The sequence below is a fragment of the Scyliorhinus torazame genome, chromosome 21, assembly GCF_047496885.1.
Source record: "Scyliorhinus torazame isolate Kashiwa2021f chromosome 21, sScyTor2.1, whole genome shotgun sequence".
Lineage (NCBI taxonomy): Eukaryota > Metazoa > Chordata > Chondrichthyes > Carcharhiniformes > Scyliorhinidae > Scyliorhinus > Scyliorhinus torazame.
The window spans coordinates 49873478-49895283 of NC_092727.1; the positions used below are offsets into that span (position 1 = coordinate 49873478).

Sequence of the window (21806 nt, forward strand, 5' to 3'; positions counted from 1 at the left end):
GGTGGAGGATCGAACTCTCCACCTACAATTATACTATCTTATACCGGCCAGGTAAGCTCAATGATCCTCCTGATGCCCTGTCCCGTAGTACTTGTGCCAACGCACAGGATGACCGGCTGCGGGCACTACATAATGACCTCTGTCACCCGGGCGTCAGGCGGCTCTACCACTACATCAAGGGCCACAACCTACCCTTCTCAGTCGAGGAGGTCAAGGCCATGACTAGGGACTGCCAAGTCTGTGCGGAGTGCAAGCCGCAATTCTACAAGCCAGACAAGGCGCACCTAATCAAGGCCACCCGCCCCTTTGAAGGTCTCAGCATTGACTTCAAAGGGCCCCTCCCCACCCACAACCGCAACACGTACTTCCTCAACGTCATCGATGAGTACTCGCGGTTCCCCTTCGCCATTCCCTGCCCCGACACGACCTCCGCCACCGTCATCAAAGCGTTGCACGACCTCTTCATGCTGTTCGGTTACCCCAATTACGTTCACAGTGACCGGGGCTCCTCCTTCATGAGCGAGGAGCTGCGTCGGTACCTGCTCGCCAGGGGCGTTGCCTCGAGCAGGACGACCAGCTACAACCCCCGGGGGAACGGACAGGTGGAGAGGGAGAACGCGACTGTTTGGAAGGCCGTGCTGCTAGCCCTCAAGTCCAAAGGCCTACCAGTCTCCCGTTGGCAGGAGGCCCTCCCGGCCGCACTCCACTCCATCCGGTCCCTTTTGTGTACTGCAACGAATGCTACCCCTCATGAGTGGATGTTTCTCTTCTCCAGGAGATCGGCATCCGTGACATCGCTTCCATCCTGGCTCCTGTCCCCGGGAGACATCCTGCTCCGCAAGCACGTGCGGACCTCCAGGGGGGAGCCCCTGGTGGAGAGAGTCCATCTCCTCCACGCCAACCCACAGTACGCGTACATAGCATACCCCGACGGGCGTGAGGAGACCGTCTCCATCAAGGACCTGGCCCCCTCTGGGGCCCCTGCCGCCCCCGCCCCGCAGCCTCCACCCCACTCCCTCTCTGCTCCCGTCGATCACTCGGCCTGTTACTACTCCGTGCCAGCCGCTGTCATCCCGCAGTTTCACCTCGAACCAGCCGAAGCGGTGGGAGAAGTCATGCCGCCTCGCGACCCAGCACCACCGACCGCACGGATACCACCGGACACTACCTCAGCGCCGCAGCTCCGACGTTCAAAGAGATCGACCAAACCCATCGTTCGTCTCGACCTTTGACGACACGGAACCTCCTGATGGACTCTGTTCACTGCTCCAAATTTTCACCCCGGACTTCCTTCTAAACAAGGGGTGAATGTGGTGATACACCACTGTACCTCCCTACCATTGTACATAGTATATAATAGTTGTGCGTAACGTGGCCCTGTAATACTGTGTATTGTACTGTAACTCTGCAGAGGTTCGGTCACTGGTAGGTAACCCGAACTGGCCACGGAGAGCTCCGCCTTAGCCACACCCCCGGGAGTCAGTATAAGAACCCTCTTCTGGGACAGGCCCCATTCTGTCTGGGGTCGTCTGTGTCGGGTAAGCCTCCCATGTAGTATATTAAAGCCTGAGTTAAAGTCTCCCATGTCTTTGTGGTTCTTGACGCTTAGCGCATCACAAACAAACCTTCAAACAACACTACCCCTAGAAAGCTTACAGAGTAAGATCTAAATCATCATTGATGTATGGTCAGTCCTCATTACTATAAACACCGAGGTGCATAAAGTAAAGTGAGTCTATCGTCTTAATAAAATTTTGTGTCTTCTCTCCATCAATTTGGGGCTTTTACCCAGTCCAGGGTAATGTTTGTCTTTTGATGAGATTTGCATTGAGATAGTATATAACAATGAGATTTCAATGAAAGATAATCAAAATTCAGCAACATGTTTAAATTCCAGCTCATTAAAAAATTATTTTCTGATTCTTGTATCAAAGAAACCATTCATCCCATTGGCAATTGCTAGTTCTTCAACAGCAAATATCTACTCAAATGGTCCACCCTTTGTCTGCATCCACTTTATAATCGTCCTTTTCCCGTTTGGTCTATGAACACTCCACTGCAATGAACTTTTTAACGCGCTGGGTTGTGGGAAACAGGCTGTAAAATGGCTACAACAGTTATCATTCAGGAAACCAACTGTACATGGGAAGAGGCACGACACTGGAATCCATCTCTTCCGCTGGGCGCAGGCAGTCCAATGGGTCAGCTGTAAACTGGAATGAAAAGGTGTTAGATCAGGGCACCAGGTTACACACGGTACAGCGACAGATCCATCAAACGCTTAGATGCAATTATCCTTTTTTCCGAGGACTGAAGTGCAACAACTGGTCCTTTCTTAAACAAAAAGGTAAGTGCACACAGCAAACTCTGCCGCCCATAACAAAATAAATAAACAGAATGGGCGGCATTATGGAGAATGAGGAGGCCTCCAGCCAGGTAGCAAATAGATTATTTAAGGAGTAACTTGTCATCACACTAGAATCACAGCAATAACTACAGTTCCTTTGGAATCCATTATTTTGTAGGCCCAGAATTTGCAACACAATTTCTGGATTCCCTCAGAAATTCTCTATCGCTTTGGATCAATGCAATAAGCTGTCCTGTTGGCCAGTGCAGAGTGCAGATTCTGAGGGAAGATGCTGGGCTGGACAGAACCATAAAGCAGCACAGAAGGAGGCCTTTCGGCCCACTTGGGTTTGCACCATTTCCCTCGAAGAGCAATCTAGTTAGTTAATGCACAAAGGATGGTAGAAGTTTGGAACATTTTTCTGCAAATAATAAATGATGATGAGTCAATTGTTAATTTGAAACCTGTGATTGTTAAGAGTTGATAAGGCCCCTTGGGGATGAGCGACCATAACATGATAGAATTCTTCATCAAGGTGGAGAGTGATGCAGTTGAGAATAGAGTCCTGAATCTAAACAAAAGAAACTATAGTGGCATGAGGCACGAGTTGGCTATGATGGATTGGAGAGCGTTACTTAAAGGGATGATGGTGGATAGGCAATGGCAAACATTCAATGAGCGCATGGGTGAACTGCAACAATTGTTTGCTCCTGTCTGGCGCAAAAATAACATGGGAAAGGTGGCCAAACCATGGCTTACAAAGGAAATTAGAGATAATATTAGATACAAGAGGCATACAAATTGACTAGAACAAACAACAAACCTGAGTATTGGGCGGAGTTTAGCAAAGGAGGACCAAGGGATTGATTAAGAAGGGGAAAATAGAGTATAAAAGTAAGCTTGCGAGGAACATAAAAACTGACTGTAAAAGATTCTATAGGTATGTGAAAAGAAAAAAAATGTGAAGAAAAATGTAGCTCCCTTACAGTCAGAATGTATAATAGGGGACAAAGAAATGGCTGACCAACTATATACATACTTTGGTTCTATCTGCACAAATGAGGACACAAATTAGATACCAGAAATGTTGGGGAATGCAGGGAGAGGGAGGAACTGAAGGTGATCAATATTAGCAGGAAAATGGTGTTGTGGAAATTGATGGGATTGAAGGCCAATAAACCCCCAGGGCCTGATTTTCAATATCTCAGAGTACTTAAGGACATGGCCCTACAAATTGTGAATGCATTGGTGGTCATCTACCAAGATTCTATAAACCCGGTAACCGTTCCTACAGATTGGAGGGTAGCTAATTTAACCCCACTATTTAAAAAGGGAGGTAGAGAGAAAACAGGGAATTATAGACTAGTCAGCCTTACATCACTAGTGGGGAAAATGTTAGAGACCATTATATAAGATTGTATTGCAGAGCACTTGGAAAACAGTGGCATGTTCACACAATCAGCATAGATTTACAAAAAGGAATTCATGCTTGACAAATCTACTGGAATTCTTTGAGGAAGTAATGAGTAGAGTTGACGTGGGGGAGCCAGTGGATGTGGTTTACTTGGATTTTCAGAAGGTTTTGTATAAAGTCCCACATAATCATAGAATCATAGAGTGCCCACAGTGCAGAAGGAAGCCATTTGGTCCATCGGGTCTGCACCAACGCTCTGAAAGAGCACCCTAACCCCGCAACCCCGTAACCTCACCTAACCCGCACAACCCTGGACACTAAGGGACAATTTAGCATGGCCAGTCTGCCTACCTGAACATCTTTGGACTATGGGAGGAAACCGGAGAACCCGGAGGAAACCCACGCACACATGGGTAGACGTGCAGACTCCACACAGACAGTCACCCAGTACCAGAATTGAATGGCTATAGATTGAGAAGGGAATGTGCAAGAGACCTGGGTCCTTATACACCAGTCATTGATAGTCAGCATGCAGGTGCAGCAGCCAGTAAAGAAAGCAAATGGTACATTGGTCTTCATAGCAAAAGGATTCGAATACAGGAGCAAGGATGTCTTGCTGCAATTATACAGGGCCTTGGTGTGACCACACCTGGCATTTTGTGTGTAGTTTTGGTCTCCGTTTCTGACAAAGGATGTTCTTGCTATGGAGGGAGTGCAGCGAATGTTTCCCAAACTGATTCCTGGGATGGCAGGGCTGATGTATGAGGAGAGATTGAGACGGTTAGGATTGTATTCACTGGAGTTTAGAAGAATCAGGGGGGAGTTTTATAGAAATCTGTCAAATTTGAACAGGACTAGACAGGATGCTCCTGTGGTGGGTGAGTCCTGAACCAGGGGTCACAGTCTGAGGATACAGCGTAGACTGTTTAAGACTGAGATGAGGAGAAATTTCTTCACCCAGAGAGTGGTCAGCCTGTGGAATTCACTCCCACAGGAAGCAGTTGAGGCCAGAACATTGTTTTCAAGGCGGAGTTAGATATAGCACTTGGGGCTAAAGGGTTCAAAGGATATTGGGGTGGGAAAGCAGGAACAGACTACTGAGTTGGATGATCAGCCATGCAGCCATGATCATAATGAATGGTGGAGCAGGTTCGAAGGGCTACTTATGGGACTCGCTCCTCTTGTGGCGGTCTGTATATATTTCATTAACTCTTGCATTGCCATCATTTATGATAATACCACACCTGTGACATACCCAGCCTGTGACATACCCTTGCAGTTACAAGCCCCACCTGTGACACCGCTCACTTACACACCCTGCCTGTGACACACCCTGCCTGTGACACACCCCTCTCATTAAACACCCCACCTGTGGCATACCCCACCTGTGAAACACCCCACCCGTTACACACTCCTCCCATTACCCACCCCATCTGTCACATACCCCAGCTGTGAAACACCCCTCCCGTTCACACACCTCCTGTTACACACACCACCTGTGACACACCCCGCCTGTGACAAACCCCACCTGTGACATCCCATCTGTTACACATCCAGTCTGTGACACACCCCAACTGTTACACAGCCCTCTCATTACAAACCCTGCCTGTAACACACCCTGCCTGTGGCATATCCTGCCTGTGATACATCCTGCCTGTGACACACCCTGCCTGTGACATACCCTGCCTGTGACACACACAACCTGTAACACATCCTGCCTGTGACACACCCTGCCTGTGACATACCCTGCCTGTGACACACACCACCTGTACACACCCTGCCTGTGACACACCCTGCCTGTGACATACCCTGCCTGTGACACACATCACCTGTACACACCCTGCCTGTGACACACCCTGCCTGTGACATACCCTGCCTGTGACACACACCACCTGTAACACACCCTGCCTGTGACATATCCTGCCTGTGACACATCCTGCCTGTGACTTTTCCTGCCTGTGACATATCCTGCCTGTAACACACGCTGCCTGTAACACACCCTGCCTGTGACACACCCTGCCCGTGACACACACTGCCTGTGACACACCCTGCCTGTGACACATCCTGCCTGTGACACACCCTGCCTGTGACACATCCTGCCTATGACAATCCTGCCTGTGACACACACCACCTGTAACACACCCTGCCTGTGACACACACCACCTGTAACACACCCTGCCTGTGTCACACCATGCCTGTAACACACCCTGCCTGTGACACACCCTGCCTGTGACACACCATACCTGGTACACACCCCAACTGTACACCCAGACTGTTACACAGCCCTCTCATTACACATCCCACCTGTGACACATACCACCTGTAACACACCCTGCCTGTGACACACCCTGCCTGTGACACACCCTGCCTGTGACACACACCACCTGTGACACACTCCGCCTGTGACACACTATACCTGGTACACCCCAACAGTTACTCAGCCCTCTCATTACAAACCCTGTCTGTGACATACCCCACCTGTTACACACCATACCTGTGACATATTCACCTCTGACATACCCTGCCTGTTACAAACCACCTGCATGTGAGGCCCCTGCCTGTCACACACGCAGCCTGTGATATCCCCTGCCTGTGACACACCCCTCCCATTACATACCATGGCTGCAACACACACAGTCTGTGATACCTCACCTATTACACATCCTGCCTATGACACACCCCTCCCGTTACACACCATGGCGGCAACACACTCGGTCAGTGACACCCCACCCGTTACACACCCCACCTGTCACACACCCCACTTGTAACACACTCGGTCAGTGACACCCAACCCGTTACACACCCCACCCCTTACACACTCCACCTGTAACACATCCGTATGCGACGTACCCCACCTGTTACATACCCTATCTGTTACACACCCCGCCATTACACACCCAATGCATTACATATCCCATCTGTTACACACACTCCTGTAACACACCCTTCCAATTACATACCTCTTCAGTTACATACCCCACCTATTACAAACCCTCCTGTTATTACCCATTACACACCCTTCCAGCTACACATCCTGCCCAGCTATACATGGTGTGCATTACATATTTGGCCTATTGCACACCCTGCCCATTACACACCCTGCCTAGTACGCACCCTACTTGTTACACACCTCACCCGTTACACTCCCTGCAATTTATACACCCAGCCCATTCCACACTTCCCAATATAAACTGCTTATTTATCTATTTCTTCAAGGTGGAGGTGAGGAGCTATTTCTTCACTTAGCGAGTGGGTAATCTTTGGAATTCTCTTCCTGAGATATCAGTGGAGGCTGTGTCCTTGACTATATTCAAGGCTGAGTTAGACAGATCCACAAGTGAGTCAAGGGCTATGGGGGATAGACAGGAAAGTGGAGTAAAGGCCTCAATCCAATCAGCCATGCTCAAATTGAATAGGTTTTAGGGGCTGGTACATACCCCAACTATTCCTGCTCCTATTTCTTACAATTTTGTTTCCTTACGTGTCCCCTTTTATACCATGGCTGGAATGATTGAGCGGCTGTTGCACGTACAGTGTGTTGCGAGCTCTGCTGTCTGACCTGATTGATCAGACACTTTTGTTCCACCAGCTGGGTGAAGCATATATTGAGGAGCTCCGTGGCTGTTTCCTTCTCCTCCCAAAGGTCCTGACACTTCCTGGGATTTGGTTCCCCATGGATATTGGGCACACTCCAATATTTTTCCAAGGTGACCCTTTACTCGTGCGTGACGATTGATGTTTATTGTCACCGAGCTCTCCCACGATCGGATAAGTCACTGAAAGCTCAAATTTATTCATATCAATATCCACATCCCACAGGAGTTACTGAAATGTGACCCAGTGCAGGAACCCTGGCTCATTTTTCTCGGTCTCTAGCCACAGGCTGCTGAAAGCGATAGTAGCTCCACTCCCACTTGTTATGGCTGAGATGGCTAACACCAGAGAGAGCAGAGATCCTACTGTTCAGATTGTTCAGTCCCGTAGAATAATATATCCTTTACCTAGTGACTAGAGAGGTTTGAGGAGATTTTAGCCAATGTTTTAAAATTGTTTTTAAGGGAGAAGAATATCAATGGTGCGATATCAGCTCTGTTGCCCACGGCCATCATTTAATTGTCTGGTTCCCTACAAGAGCTTCTCTCAAAGCCAAGATTCTACCCTCTACTGGAGCACAACTCCCTCGATAGAACCTGGGAGCTCACACTTTCAACTTCTGTCCCTGGACCTGTGGAGTGTATATTAAAAAAAAAACATTTCCCTACCCACACCCCAGCACAACACCATTCCCATCTGCACTGCCTTGAATCATCTTGAAATGAACTTGTCAGGCTTTTTATTTACCGATTGTGACTAGTTATGGCACTGGACCAGGAACCCAGCATCTAGGTGCTTCGATGACATGTTGTGAGCTGAACTGAAATCATCTGCTGATTTGGGACATGGGAAGAGACCATATAGGCTGCCAGATTGTGGGAAAACTGGTGTCATGCAGGGAAGCGAGCCTCCCAACCCTGGTTTGATCGACACGTTGGCTATTATTTCCCTCTGCAGCGACGCACCCAATCAATGTGGAAACAATCTCCGCAAAAGATCAAGATCCGCATGTAATGCTCTGGAGGCCCTGCAAGAAAAGATGATGGTGGATCATGTCGGATGGTTCCCTGTGCAGGCCGCCAAAGTCATTTCTCAGAATACCTCATCACCAGAATTTTCCAATAAACACCAGGACTGAGCTTGACCAGTGGTAAGAAAGGCCCTCCCTATCAGATCCTTCATTCATGCCCTGAGTCTCACCCCCATACGCACGTTGCCCTCGAGGTGGCTGGGGGGAGGGGAGGAGAGACCGTTGTGCACCTTCTTCTGGAGTGTGCGTTTACAAAGAAGGTCTGGTTTCTGTCAAGGTTCATCCTGAGCAGCTCCGTGAGTAGGACTCCGTGCAAGATGACGGCAAGATGAACATCAACTGTGGATCGACCCTCAGCTCGATGATCTGACCAAAACCTGCTGGTCTTCCAGTGCAACGTATTGTCCTCGACCTAGCGTTGCATGACTGGCACATTCCAAGGTTCAGGAATATGTGCTGAGAGACCCACTAAAGCTTAGGGCAGTCACCACTTGGTGCATTGGGGAATTGATGTCTAAGACCTTTCAGCCATAGTACTGATGACATTAAAGGGTACTATGGGGATAGTGGAGGAAAATGGCTTCGAGGCAGATGATTAGCCATGATCTGTTTGAATGGAGGGGCATTCGATGGGCTGAATGGCCTACTCCTAATACTATGATATGAGGCACCTCAAAGTGGAACATGCTAAATTTAGACAAGTTGAATTTCATTGCACTTTCTCTAATTTTCAAGTCAAAATGGTTTGTAGTGTACTGTAAGATTTTTTTGAGTAAGGTATATTTTTGGGGGAGAATAAAGAGATCCAATATCTTTTTAGAGTTGGGCAGGAAATGTGTCATCCACATCTCAAAAAATATAAACCGGAAATGAATGGGAAAAAAGATGGTTGCAACTCCTGGAAAATCACTTTAAATTGCTCCAAAAGCTTTCATACTCTACCTGGAGTTTTCACTTCTGAAGGATACCCTGTTGTCTTGTGATTGACAGCCAAAATACGGAATGCATATAAGACCCTGGGGTCCATGCCCCCCAGCTTGTGACCTCTGATGGCGGGGTCGATGGAACTAGCGATAATCTGCCAGGGGATGTATGGGTCGGTGATGGTCTCCTCCAGTTTGGCTCTACCACGAAGCCTCAGCAATCGTCTTGCGGGTCTCCTCTGTATCATAAAGCCCGTTAAATCGCCGGAGCCTCGAGTCAGCCATTCCAGAACCACCTCTGTTCTCTGGCGGCCGTACAGCAGCTTGCTGATGGTCACATTCGGGGGCGTGGGGTATTCTGTGAGGGATAGGGAGGAAGACACATTATTAGGGAGACAACAGAATGTAGAGCCATCAAGCAGCTCCATTCTTGAAACCGCTCAGTGGAAACTGGTAGGTAAGAAATACAGAAGGAGAGCGAGTAACACAATAGGATATGGTCGCGGAGTGGTTCCGAATTGGACTAGTAATCCAGAGGGCCGGATTAATTCATAATTCATGAAATATGAGTTCAAACACTATCACAGCTGAGGTATTTAAATTACGTTAATTAAAAACAAAATAAGGAATTAAAGAGCCAACAGCAATAATTATTGGGTGACTATTGGATTGTCATAAATAATGCTCTTTAGTGAAGGAAATCTGCTGTTTTAACAGGGTCTGGCCTATATATGATGTCAGACTCACAACATTGCTATTGTCTCTCAACTGCCTGCACAAACCACTCAGTATGTTCAAGAAGTCAGCTCAACACCACCTTCTGGAGGGTAGTTAGGAATGGGAAACAAATGCTGGTTTAGCCAGCAACACCCACATGAATGAGTTCAAATAAAATAGAGAGAGAGATACAGGGTACGACACAGCCATGAAAATTATTTTTGTAAGGGCAATCAAGGTTCCACGCCAAGTAGGTGGAAACAAAAACTTATTTTATTTACACTTTACTAATATCTACAGCTCCAGTACTTCCCGACTGGATCTTCTTTAGGCGTTGCCTTACTGACCGACTCTCTTTATGCAAAGCCAAGTATCACAGGAGGAGCCAAGTATTGTTAACGGTCCCCTTATCACAGGAGGAGCTCATATTCTGCAAGATCCAGGGGGCAGTTAATCATCCCTACCCCACAAGACCCATGCTGTTTATAACAGTGATAATTAATGAAGATATGGGACGTGATTTAATGGCCGCGCTGCACTTAAGCAAGAGCACGTGAGGCCGTTGAATCGCGGGAGAGGCTAAAATCGAGAACTGTGCCGGGTGCTGATCTGTTTATGATCTAACAGGCCTCCTCCCGTTGGCAAAATCAGGATCCCACCTGATATGATCCCAACATGGCCTTATACCAATAATCATCACTTAAGCCCAATCTCCACAGAATTAACAGGAACGACCCCAAATCTACCCCCCCCCCCCCCCACCGTGATCTAATGGCCTCCCCAGCAAATGGTCACGGCGGGCGCCGATCAGTACTCCTTTTCAAAAATGTGAAGCTGGTGGAAGGGCTGCTGTGGGGACCTGAGAAGGTGAATAGCCATCTTCACTCGCAGGCAAAGAGTCCGGGGAACCAGGGTTGCTGCCCTGATGCTCGGGGGGGGGGGGGGGGGGGGGGGGGGGGGAATGGGGGATAGCCACCGGAGGCCAGTCTCAGTTGGGGTGGGCCGCCATCAGGGGAAGGGGGGTGTTGTGGAGCAGATGGGTGGCCGCCCAGCGGTGGAGATGGGTGTCTCATCACCCGCGGGTCCACCATGCCAACCCCTGGACAGTGTGGCCCCGGTCCAGCGGGAAGCCCAGCCCCAGCCTGCCTGCCTCACTAACCACCCGTGACTCCCACTGACCGTACAGGCCTCTGGCCGTGCAGCTGAAGGCTGGAAATTGGCAATCGTGGTTAAGTGAGCGCTTCGCACATCCCAAGTGGATCCCCATGCGTAGGAGTGCCATATAGCAGTGGGAGTTATTGTCTAGCATCCCAATCAGACTGTGATGCCTGGCACTGTGCCTGAACACTGCGGGGGGCAACACCTAGGATGCAGCGACCAACACCCAGGGGCTGGGCCTCAGCACCAGGGACATATCAACGACCAGAGGGAGGGTGTGTGCACCGGGGAGGGGACCAACGTCCAATCCAGATAACATTACGTGCAGGTGGCTGAGGTACAGGATGTGGGGGTCCAGTGAGCAGGGGCCCTGGTGCGACCAGGGGTGCGTGGGCCGGTCGTGTCGGATGGGAGGGGGGGTGGGGGGGGGAGCAATAAGGGTACTGGAGGTCTCCAGTTGGAAGATACCGCTGGTTGTCAGTCACACACCCTCATCAATTCCTGACAGATATTTCACAGGATGGATGATATCTTGGACCCCGCCAGACGCTGGAGGAGGCAGCGGCAGGAGTGTCAACAGAGTCTTGAGGCAGAGTCCCATGAGCGGGGACTTGTGCGGCATCTCACAAGCTATAGCCATTACGTGCATCTCTGAAGTCACGGATGCCCTGTTAGCCCGGGCAGAAAACTATATAAACTTTGACATCGACCAGGCCCAGCAAGGTGCCCAGGCAACAGGATCCTCTGCCACAGCTGGAATGACACAGGTCCAGGGGATAATAGATAGCATGCATGTCACCTTGCGCGCACTGGGCCATTTCGGAGTTCCCTCCATCAACTGGAAGGGGTTCCACTCCCTGAACATCCAGCTCATTTGCGACCGCCACACGAAGATCATGTACATGTGTGCACGCTTTCCAGGGAGTGTGCACGACAGGTACATCCTGGGGCAGTCAGACATCCCCGGCCTCTTTGAGGACCACCCCATGGTGGCCAGTTTGCTCTTGGGGGATAAGTACCGCTGAGAACCTGGCTAATGAAACGGCCGGCGACCGATGCAGAGACCTGATACAACGAGGCCCATATGGCCACCTGGTCTGTCATTGAGTGGTGCACATGACTGAAAATACGGTTCCGATGCCTCGACCGCTCTGGTAGTGCAATGGAAGTATACTTTGTGATGGTCTGCTGTGCTGGAGATGGAGGGAGAGGAATATGTGGCCACCGAGGAGGGCGAGGATGAGGAGGCTCCGGACCAGAAGGGGCTGGGGGACGGGCCCGGTGAGCACCCGCAGGATCAGCCGGAGGATAGAGAACAGGTGGGAGCGGCAAGGTTCTGGCAAGCCCGGAGGGCCAGGGAAACCCTCATCCTCATCCACTTCACATAGGACACCCCTCCCAGATGCTCTCCTCACCCTTTCCCCCCCAATGCCCTCCCCTTTATTCCCTACACCCCTTACCCCCTACCACCTCCTCACACACCACCCCCCCTTCACCGCCCCCCCCCCCCCCCCCCCCGCCCCCCCGCCCCTCAGGTGCCCTCTCAGTGATCCTCAACATTCTTGGCCTTCCATGCTCTTCCACTGCAGCTAGGTGTGTCCCCAGGATACACATCAGACGTGGAGCCTTCGATGCCCCTGGCACGCGTCTTCTGGGGGCTCTGGGGCTGAAGGGCCCTGGCGCACTTGCCGGTGTCACATGTCCCACCGTGCCACACTGTTCCAGGTGCTGACTGCAAGACACGCTGTTGTCAGGGGGATGGAATTAGGCGGAGATGGTGGCCACCATCGTCACTACATAGGATGGCTCCGGGTTGACACCCAGCGCCCCCTCCTCCAGCGAGGAAATTTAAAGGAAGATCTAAGAATTTCTTAGCTAATTACAAATGTCAAAGAGCATCAATGTCAGATAAACTAGGTGATGGATTAGTGCTAAATGTCACAGTGTGTGCTACATGTCATGCTGTGTTAGCATGTGTCACAGTGTGTGTGGTATGTGCTATAGTGTGCGCAATGGTATGTGTGCTATACCACAAGTGCACAGAAAAATATATGTAAACGTCACCACAGTCTCAGGGGGAGCTGACTGGTGGTGATTTAACCTGTGGGTCACCGATTTTCAGGTGAGGGGCAAGGTTGAGAAGGCGGAGTCTTCATGATTAACTGCAGCCGGTACGGGAATTTAACATGGGGGTTGCTCCGCATCACAAACCCACTGTTCAACCAACTGTGCTATAAATATATAAATATAGGCATACGCACATATACACACAAATACACCTAAAGTCTCACACTGACACATACGGACAAACACACAAGGAAGGGATAACCAAAGAGCTGTATATGCAAACACAAATTCCCACTGCTTCAATCACTATTGAGAGGTTCCCTCACTATTCACGTGGAGCTGGATGCTGAGAGTGGAACTCCCCACTACATTGCTTGCTGTGCACCAATAATTTCCACTGTCACGGTCTCCATCTGTTTCCCGAATGGTGAGGTTTGACCAGAAGGCTTCCTGGTGCAGTAGGTACTTTCTGGGCATGAGCCAGACGCTTTCATTTCTATTATTGTGCCAGACAATCTCCGAGGAAGGATAAGCAGCCTTCAGGATGCAGGTCAGGTGGATGTCACTCCCTTCAAACACTGTCAAGGCCTTTCTCGGGGTGAGCAGATCAGGCGCCTCTGAAACCCAAATAAACACAGTGGGTTGTAACTCACATAACACGTTTAGTAACTTCATAGAATCTAACAATTTCTCGTTTCTCGGCCGTTCATCGCGCTGAACAGTGTGAATTCTGCCATTCTTTTTATAATATTGACAACCTCAAATAGGCAGCCTCAAAATCTCTTTTGTTTCAAACAGCAAGCTCGGGCCTGAAAGAGCCATCAATGTCAGCTTTCCTGAGATCAAGGGCACCCTGATCTCCAGTACCCCCCCCCCCCCTCGGCAACAACACTGAGACCCCTCCCCCCACCCATACACACACGGGCAACTCCCCTAACCCCTCCATGAGAACCCCCCATATAAATACGGGAACCCCCTGCCAAACAACACAGGAACACCCCACCCCCCCGCCCCACCTCCACGGACACGGGATCCCCCCTTCCCCCATAGTGCTCCCCCAGAGGGGGCTACCCGTCACTGTCCCTTGGTACTGTCCCTGGCACTGTCCTACAGCAGTGCCAGAGGCAGTGCCAAGGGGCAGTGCCAAAGGGCTGTCAGGGCATACTCCTCTCCCCCATGTGGGCTGACATTACCTGTGCGCTCCCAGCATGGTCTCTTCGCCTGGTTCACATTGCTCCAGGCCTATTGTGAAACTTGCCGATGTGACATTGGCAAAGGGGGAGTTTCCAATGTGGGGGTATACAACAGCGGGAAGCCCTATAATGACGTGTTAATGCATTTAAATGAGGTTCCCAACCTTGGGTAAGAACCACATTACATCAATGGCAGGTGGCGGGGACAATCACGCTGCAAGATCTCGCCAGCAGAAATTGCGCTTTTGGCCTGTCACGTAATTTCGCATCCGTAGGAAACATAGGCACAAAGGTCCAGCTGGTAACAGATGCTATCTGGCCTGTTGGGTATTTCCAGCACGTTCAGTCTTTATTTCAGATTTCTGACCTCTGCAGTATTTTGCTTTTGTGCCAACCTCTTTAGTCTTTCCTCATATTTTAAATCCCTGACACCCGACACCCAGAACCATTTTGGCTGCGTGTCTCAGTGTCAGAGCAAAGAGATAGATATCTTTAACTAAAATTAAGAATTAAACAAGATGATAGTCAAAGGACAACTACTTTCCAATATGATTATAGAAGTGTTGAGGTCAAGATGGAAGGCTTAAGATTACAATTTTAAAATACAATTTCTTCTCAGAGACTCAGTACCTAGTTTTATGCTGCATGCCTTGCTCCTGGTCAAAGGATGTGTGGCTTGACAGATAAATTCCTTGCCACTGTGCATTGGACTAGATTTTAGCACCTGATTGTTGATGGACCGTTCGGCTTTACCCAGGTAAAAGCCTCTCCAGTTCTTCCACTGCAGTGAAGCCTGAGGTAGGCCTCCTTCCCAACTACATGACAGCATAGTGTATTCCAAAGTTTTCACAGCAGCAGCTGAGCATTTGGGTTTCCCTCCAGGCAACACTGAAAGCATAAAAGAACTTTAAGACAAAATTAGCAACAGAAAAATCACTTGGTTAAATGGGAGATTGAGAAAGTAAGCTCGAGTGGGTCCAAAAATGATCATAAACCCCAAGTCCAGTTTGTCATCATCCAAATCCCAAAATAGGATTTCCTTTATAATCCCTTCCCCATTTTATTGGGGAGGGGGGTAGTTTATGTCTGAATTGTAGGTGGAGTTTTCCGGCCCTTCCCACTGGCAGGATGGTCCGCAGGGGGAGCGGAAACTCCCGCCAGTGAGTACAAGGGACATTCTAAATTCCTGATGATGTTCTTGCCTTGTTGTTCACACGAGCATAGGGGAGCTGTTTAGTTGGGTTGATGGCTGGCTTGTGATGAGGGGAGACACCAATATCACAGGTTCAATTCCTGTGCCAGCTGAGGTTATTCATGAAGGCCCTGCCTTCTCAACCTTGCCCTCACATGAGATGTGGTGACTCTCCGGTTAAATCACCATCAGTCAGCTCTGAAAAAAAGGGGAGAGCAGCCTATGGTCCTCGGGGACTGAGGCAACGTTTACGCTTTACCCGAGTAAAAGATGTCAACAACAACTACACATCATCTCCATTGGTCATTTTGTCCGTTAGACATTGGGATTTTTGAACTTCCGGTTGCGGCTATGCGGACGTTCACACGTTCGGCAGCTCCTGCTTGGAACGGACTTTTGGGCTCTTTTCAGGGCCCCCCAACGGCAATTTTCAACATTTCCCGGTGTGGGAAGAAGACTGCAACATTTCCCCAACAGTGTATAGCTTGGACCAGGAGCGGGGCGACTAAAAACGTGGTGAAGCCAAAGAAAATGCGAGGGAAGAAGAGCAAGATGGAGGCAGGCGGGGACCAGGCAGCGTGGATGCAGTGGGTGCAGGAGCAGCAGGAGGTTATCCAGCGCTGCTTCAGGGAGCTCAAAGCGGACCTGCTGGAGCCGATGAAGGCTTCTATTGATAAGCTGCTGGAGACACAGACGGCCCAGGGGTGGCGATCCGCGAGGTTCGACAAAAGATCTCAGATAACGAGGACGTGATCTTGGGCCTAGCGGTAAAGGTGGAGGCACACGAGGAGCTCCACAAGAAATGGCAGGAACGGTTCGAGGAGATGGAGAATCGGTCGAGGCGGAAGAATCTGTGGATCCTGGGCCTCCTGGAGGGGCTGGAGGGGTCGGATGTGGGGGCCTATGTGGTCACCATGTTAAACTCGCTGATGGGAGCAGGATCCTTCCAGGGGCCCCTGGAGCTGGAAGGGGCCCATAGAGTGCTGGCGAGGAGGCCCAAGGCTAACGAGCCGCCGCGGGCGGTGTTGGTGCGATTTCATCGGTTCGCTAATCGGGAGTGCATACTCAGGTGGGCCAAGAAAGAGAGGAGCAGCAGTTGGGAGAACGCAGTGGTTCGAATATATCAGGACTGGAGCGTGGAGGTGGCGAAGAAGAGGGCCGGGTACAACCGGGCGAAGGCAGTGCTGCACAGGAAGGGGGTGAAGTTTGGCATGCTGCAGCCGGCTCGACTGTGGGTCACCTACAAGGACCGGCACCATTATTTTGAGACCCCGGAGGATGCATGGGCCTTTGTTCAGGCCGAGAAGCTGGACACAAACTGAGGGTCGGGATGGGGGGGTCGGGCGTGGGGAAGGCCGGGGATTGCTGTTGTTGTGTTACATTTTGAGGGGGGGGGGTTTTGTTCTTGTTCAGTTTTGGTTCGGTGTGGGTGGTTAGGGTGGGTTGGGCACTGTTTTGGTTGGGTCTGTCGGGTGGGCTCTTGGAGGGGGGCAAGTAAACAGAGTAGGGGGTGGATGACCGGTAGGGGAGATGGGGCCCCGTGGGGGAGGGGGAGGCCCGAGTTGGGGGTGAGGGGACTGGGCCTGTAAAAGGAGCTTCGACAGAGGAGGCGGGGCCAGGCAGGTGGAAAGCGCGGGCTTTTTCCCGCGCTGAAGGCTGGAGGAGGCGGGGCCGGGGCAGGGACGCGCGGGTTTTTTCCCATGCTTGGGATGGAAGGGGGAGGCGGAGAACCTAGTGGTGGGTAATGGAGGGGGAGGGGAAGTCCCACAGTGGGAGGAGTCGAAGGAGAGGCGGGAGCGGCTGGGTTCAGCAGGAGTCAGCTGACTTGCGGGAGTGCAAAGGGGGGAGCAATGCAGCTAGGAGGGGTCAAGGGGGAGCTGGAGCGAGTAGAGGGTGTTGGGATGGGGGTCTACCGCCGCGAGGAATGGGCCGGGCGTGGGGCGCGGGCGCGTGGCTGGCCGAGGAGGGGTTATGGCTAGTCGGCGGGGGAGGGGGCGGGTAGCCCCCTGACCCGGCTGATAACCTAAGGGGGCTTAGGGGCCGGTTAAGCAGGCCCGGGAATTCGCACACCTGAAGGGGCTGAAGGCGGATGTGGGCATGCTCCAGGAGACACACCTGAAGGTGGCAGACCAGGTAAGATTGAGGAAGGGGTGGGTAGGCCAGGTGTTTCATTCGGGGCTGGATGCCAAAAATCGGGGGGTGGACTTCTGGTTGCGGCGATGCGGAGCTAAGCCGCACATTTCGGCAGCTCCTGCGATAACGGACTTTTGGGCTCTCCAGAGGAGCCCCAATGGAACTTTTTTGATTTAATCCCGTGTGGGAAGGTGAAGTAAGGTCCCCCCTTATGTTGTATGGCCGAGATGAGCGGTGGAGCAGCGGGGAAAACAGGCTCTGGAGCAGCGGCAAAAACGAGGGGGGAAAAGCAAGATGGCGGAGGGCGGAGATCGAGCAGCATGGGGGCCGGACCAGCAGGAGTTCCTTAAGCGCTGTGTGGGGGAGCTCAAAAAGGAGGTGCTGGCGCCAATGCTGTTGGCGATCGAGGGGCTGAAGGAGACCCAGAAGGCCCAGGGGGTGGAGCTTCGCGAGGTTAGAGATAAAACGAATGAGAACGAGGACGAGATCCTGGGCCTGGCGGTAAAAATGGAGGCGCACGAGGCGGTGCACAGGAGGTGGGCCGAGAGAATCGAGGTCCTGGAGAATAGGTCGAGGAGGAAGAATCTCCGGATTCTGGGTCTCCCCGAAGGGGTGGAGGGAGCTGATGCCGGGGCATATGTGAGTACAATGCTCCATTCGCTGATGGGTGCGGAGGCCTCTCCGAGCCCCCTGGAGCTGGAAGGAGCTCAGCGGGTCCTGGCGAGGAGACCCAAGGCTGATGAGCCGCCAAGGGCGATAGTGGCAAGGTTCCATCGCTTCGCGGACAAAGAAAGTGTTCTCAGATGGGCCAAGAAGGTGCGGAGCAGTAGATGGGAGAATGCGGTGATCCGAGTTTACCAGGATTGGAGCGCGGAGGTGGCAAGGAGGAGAGCTGGCTTCAACCGGGCCAAGGCGATGCTGCACAAGAAAAGAGTCAGGTTCGGCATGCTGCAGCCTGCGCGACTGTGGGTCACTTATCAGGACCGACACCATTATTTTGAAACGCCAGAAGAGGCTTGGACCTTCATCCAAACGGAGAAATTGGACTCGAACTGAGGGGATGTGGTTGTGGGTGGAGATGTTGGTTGTATACGGGGTTGTAAATATGGGTAAAGATTACGTCATGGGTGGGATGATGGATGGGGATGTGGGTAGAGTTCTGGTTAAAATTCCCCTTTTTTTTCTGTAGACGAGATGATGGGGAATATGGGTGTCGGTGCTGGAGGGAGGTGAGACTCGGGGATGAGGGAACTGGGATAATGGCCGCAACAGGAGCTGCGTCATAGGGGGCGGGGCTGGCTCAGGAAAGCGCGGGCTTTTTCCCGCGCTAAAAGGGGAGGGTCCGGGTCAAGCCAAGCTGGGGGCTAGCACTATTTGGAGTAGTGGACGAGCCGGGAGAGCAGGAGGCGAAAGAGGCCGGTATTCTGGCCTTTGCGTCCCTAGTAGCCCGGCGAAGGATCTTGTTAATGTGGTAAGAGGCGAAGCCCCCCAGTGTGGAGGCCTGGATAAATGATATGGCTGGGTTTATCAAGTTGGAAAGGATAAAGTTTGCCTTGAGAGGGTCTGCGCAGGGATTCTACAGGCGGTGGCAACCATTCCTAGACCATCTCGCGGAGCGTTAAATGAAGGTCGGACAGCAGCAACAGCAACCCAGGGGGATGGGGGGGGGGGGCATCGTTCGTGGGGGCGGGGGGGAGGAGGGAGGGAGGGAGGGGAGGGGGGGGGTTTCTGGGGGGCATTTGAGCAAGGAAACACATGAATGATCCGGAAAACTGACATGTACGGGAGGAATCCAATGTACAAAGTTCTATATCTTATTGACTTGCTATGTTCATGTCTTGTATATCTCTTTTTTTTTAAATCGGGGGGTGGCGATCTTGGTGGGAAGGAAGGTGTCGTTCGAGGCGTCGAGCATTGTGACAGACAATGGCGGCAGGTACGTAATGGTAAGTGGTAAGCTGCAGGGAGAGAGTGTGGTACTGGTCAATGTGTATGCTTCGAACTGGGACGATGTGGGTTTTATGCGGCGTATGTTGGGTCGGATCCCGGACTTGGAAGTGGGGGGCCTGATAATGGGGGGGGACTTTAGCACTGTGTAGGACCCGGCACTGGATCACTCCAGGTCTCGGACGGGTAGGAGGCCGGCGGTGGCTAAACTGCTGAGGGGGTTTATGGACCAGGTGGGAGGGGTGGACCCTTGGAGATTTGCAAGGCCGGGGGCTCGGGAATTTTCATTCTTCTCGCACGTTCATAAGGCTTATTCCCGGATCGACTTTTTTTGTTATTAGCAGGGCGCTGATTGCGAGAGTAGAGGATACCGAGTACTCGGCGATAGCCATTTCGGATCACGCCCCGCATTGGGTAGACCTGGAGCTGGGGGAGGAGAGGGAACAGCGCCCATTGTGGCACTTGGAGGTGGGGCTGTTGGCGAACGAGGAGGTGAGCGAGCGGGTCCGAAGAAGCATAGAGGGATACCTGGAGGCCAATGATAACGGGGAGGTCCGAGTGGGGATGGTCTGGGAGGCGCTGAAGGCGGTGGTTAGGGGAGAGCTGATCTCCATTAGGGCCCACAAGACGAGGAGAGAGCAGAGGGAGAGGCTGGTGGGGGAGATGGTGAGGGTAGACAGGAGGTATGCAGAGGTGCCGGAGGAGGGACTGTTGAGGGAGAAGCGTAGCCTCCAGGCCGAATTCGTCCTGTTGACCACCAGGAAGGCAGAGGCGCAGTGGAGAAAGGCCCAAGGGGCGATTTATGAATATGGGGAAAAGGCAAGTCAGATGCTGGCGCATCATCTTCGGAAGCGGGATGCAGCTAGGGAGATTGGGGGAATTAAGGATAGTGGGGGGGGGGGGGGGGGGGAGTGTGGTGAGGAGTGGGGTTGGCATCAATGGGGTCTTCAGGGACTTTTATGAGGAACTGTATCGGTCCGAGCCCCCACTGGAGGAGGGAGGGATGGGCCGCTTTCTGAACCAACTGAAGTTCCCGAAAGTGGAGGATGGACTGGTGGTGGGATTAGGGGCCCCGATTGGATTGGAGGAGCTGGCCAAAGGGATAGGGAGCATGCAGGCGGGGAAGGCACGGGGCCGGACGGTTTCCTGGTCAAATGTTACAAAAAATATGTGGACCTGTTGGGCCCGTTGCTGGTTAGGACCTCCAATGAGGCAAGGGAGTGGGGGGCGTTGCCCCCGACGATGTCCCGGGCACTGATCTCCTTGATCCTGAAGCGGGACAAGGATCCCCTGCAGTGTGGGTCTTACAGGCCGATTTCATTGTTAAATGTAGATGCCAAGGTGCTGGCGAAGGTCTTAGCCACGAGAATTGAGGATTGTGCGCCGCAGGTCATCCACGAAGACCAGACGGGGTTCGTGAAGGGGAGGCAGTTGAACGCGAATGTGCGGAGACTCCTGAACGTTATTATGATGCCGGCGAGGGAGAGGGAGGCGGGGATAGTGGTGGCGATGGACGCTGAGAAGGCCTTCGATAGGGTAGAGTGGGGGTACTTGTGGGAGGTGCTGAAGAGGTTCAGGTTTGGGGTGGGGTTGGTCAGGTGGGTTAGGCTGTTGTACGAGGTCCCGATGGCGAGTGTGGCCACGAACAAGAGGAGGTCTGCATCGAGGGATGAGGCAGGGGTGTCCCTTGTCCCCCCCTGCTCTTCGCGCTGGCGATTGAACCCCTGGCTGTGGCACTGGAGGGGGCTGGTGCGGGTGGGGAGGAGCATAGGGTGTCGCTCTATGCGGACGACTTGCTGCTATATGTGGCGGACCCGGTGGGGGGAATGCCGGAGGTAATGAGGATCCTCAGGGAGTTCGGGGATTTCTCAGGGTACAAGCTCAACATGGGGAAGAGCGAGTTGTTTGTGGTTCACCCAGGGGACCAGGAGGGGGATTGGCGAGCTCCCACTAAAAGGGCGGAGAGGAGCTTCAGGTATTTAGGGGTCCAGGTGGCCAAGAGCTGGGGGGGGGCCCTGCATAGACTTAATTTCACGAGGCTGGTGGAGCAAATGTAGGAGGAGTTTAAGAGGTGGGACGCATTGCCGCTGT

General features: G+C 52.1%; 1 protein-coding gene across 1 annotated transcript in view; it reads right to left on the minus strand.

The window, feature by feature from the left end:
* Positions 1-21806, minus strand: part of LOC140398053 (V-set and immunoglobulin domain-containing protein 10-like 2) — an 88151-nt gene that overhangs the window by 45177 nt on the left and 21168 nt on the right. The window contains 3 exon segments of the mRNA XM_072486265.1: positions 9328-9666; positions 13577-13867; positions 15074-15331. Coding sequence (XP_072342366.1) covers positions 9328-9666; positions 13577-13867; positions 15074-15331 — 888 coding nt within the window.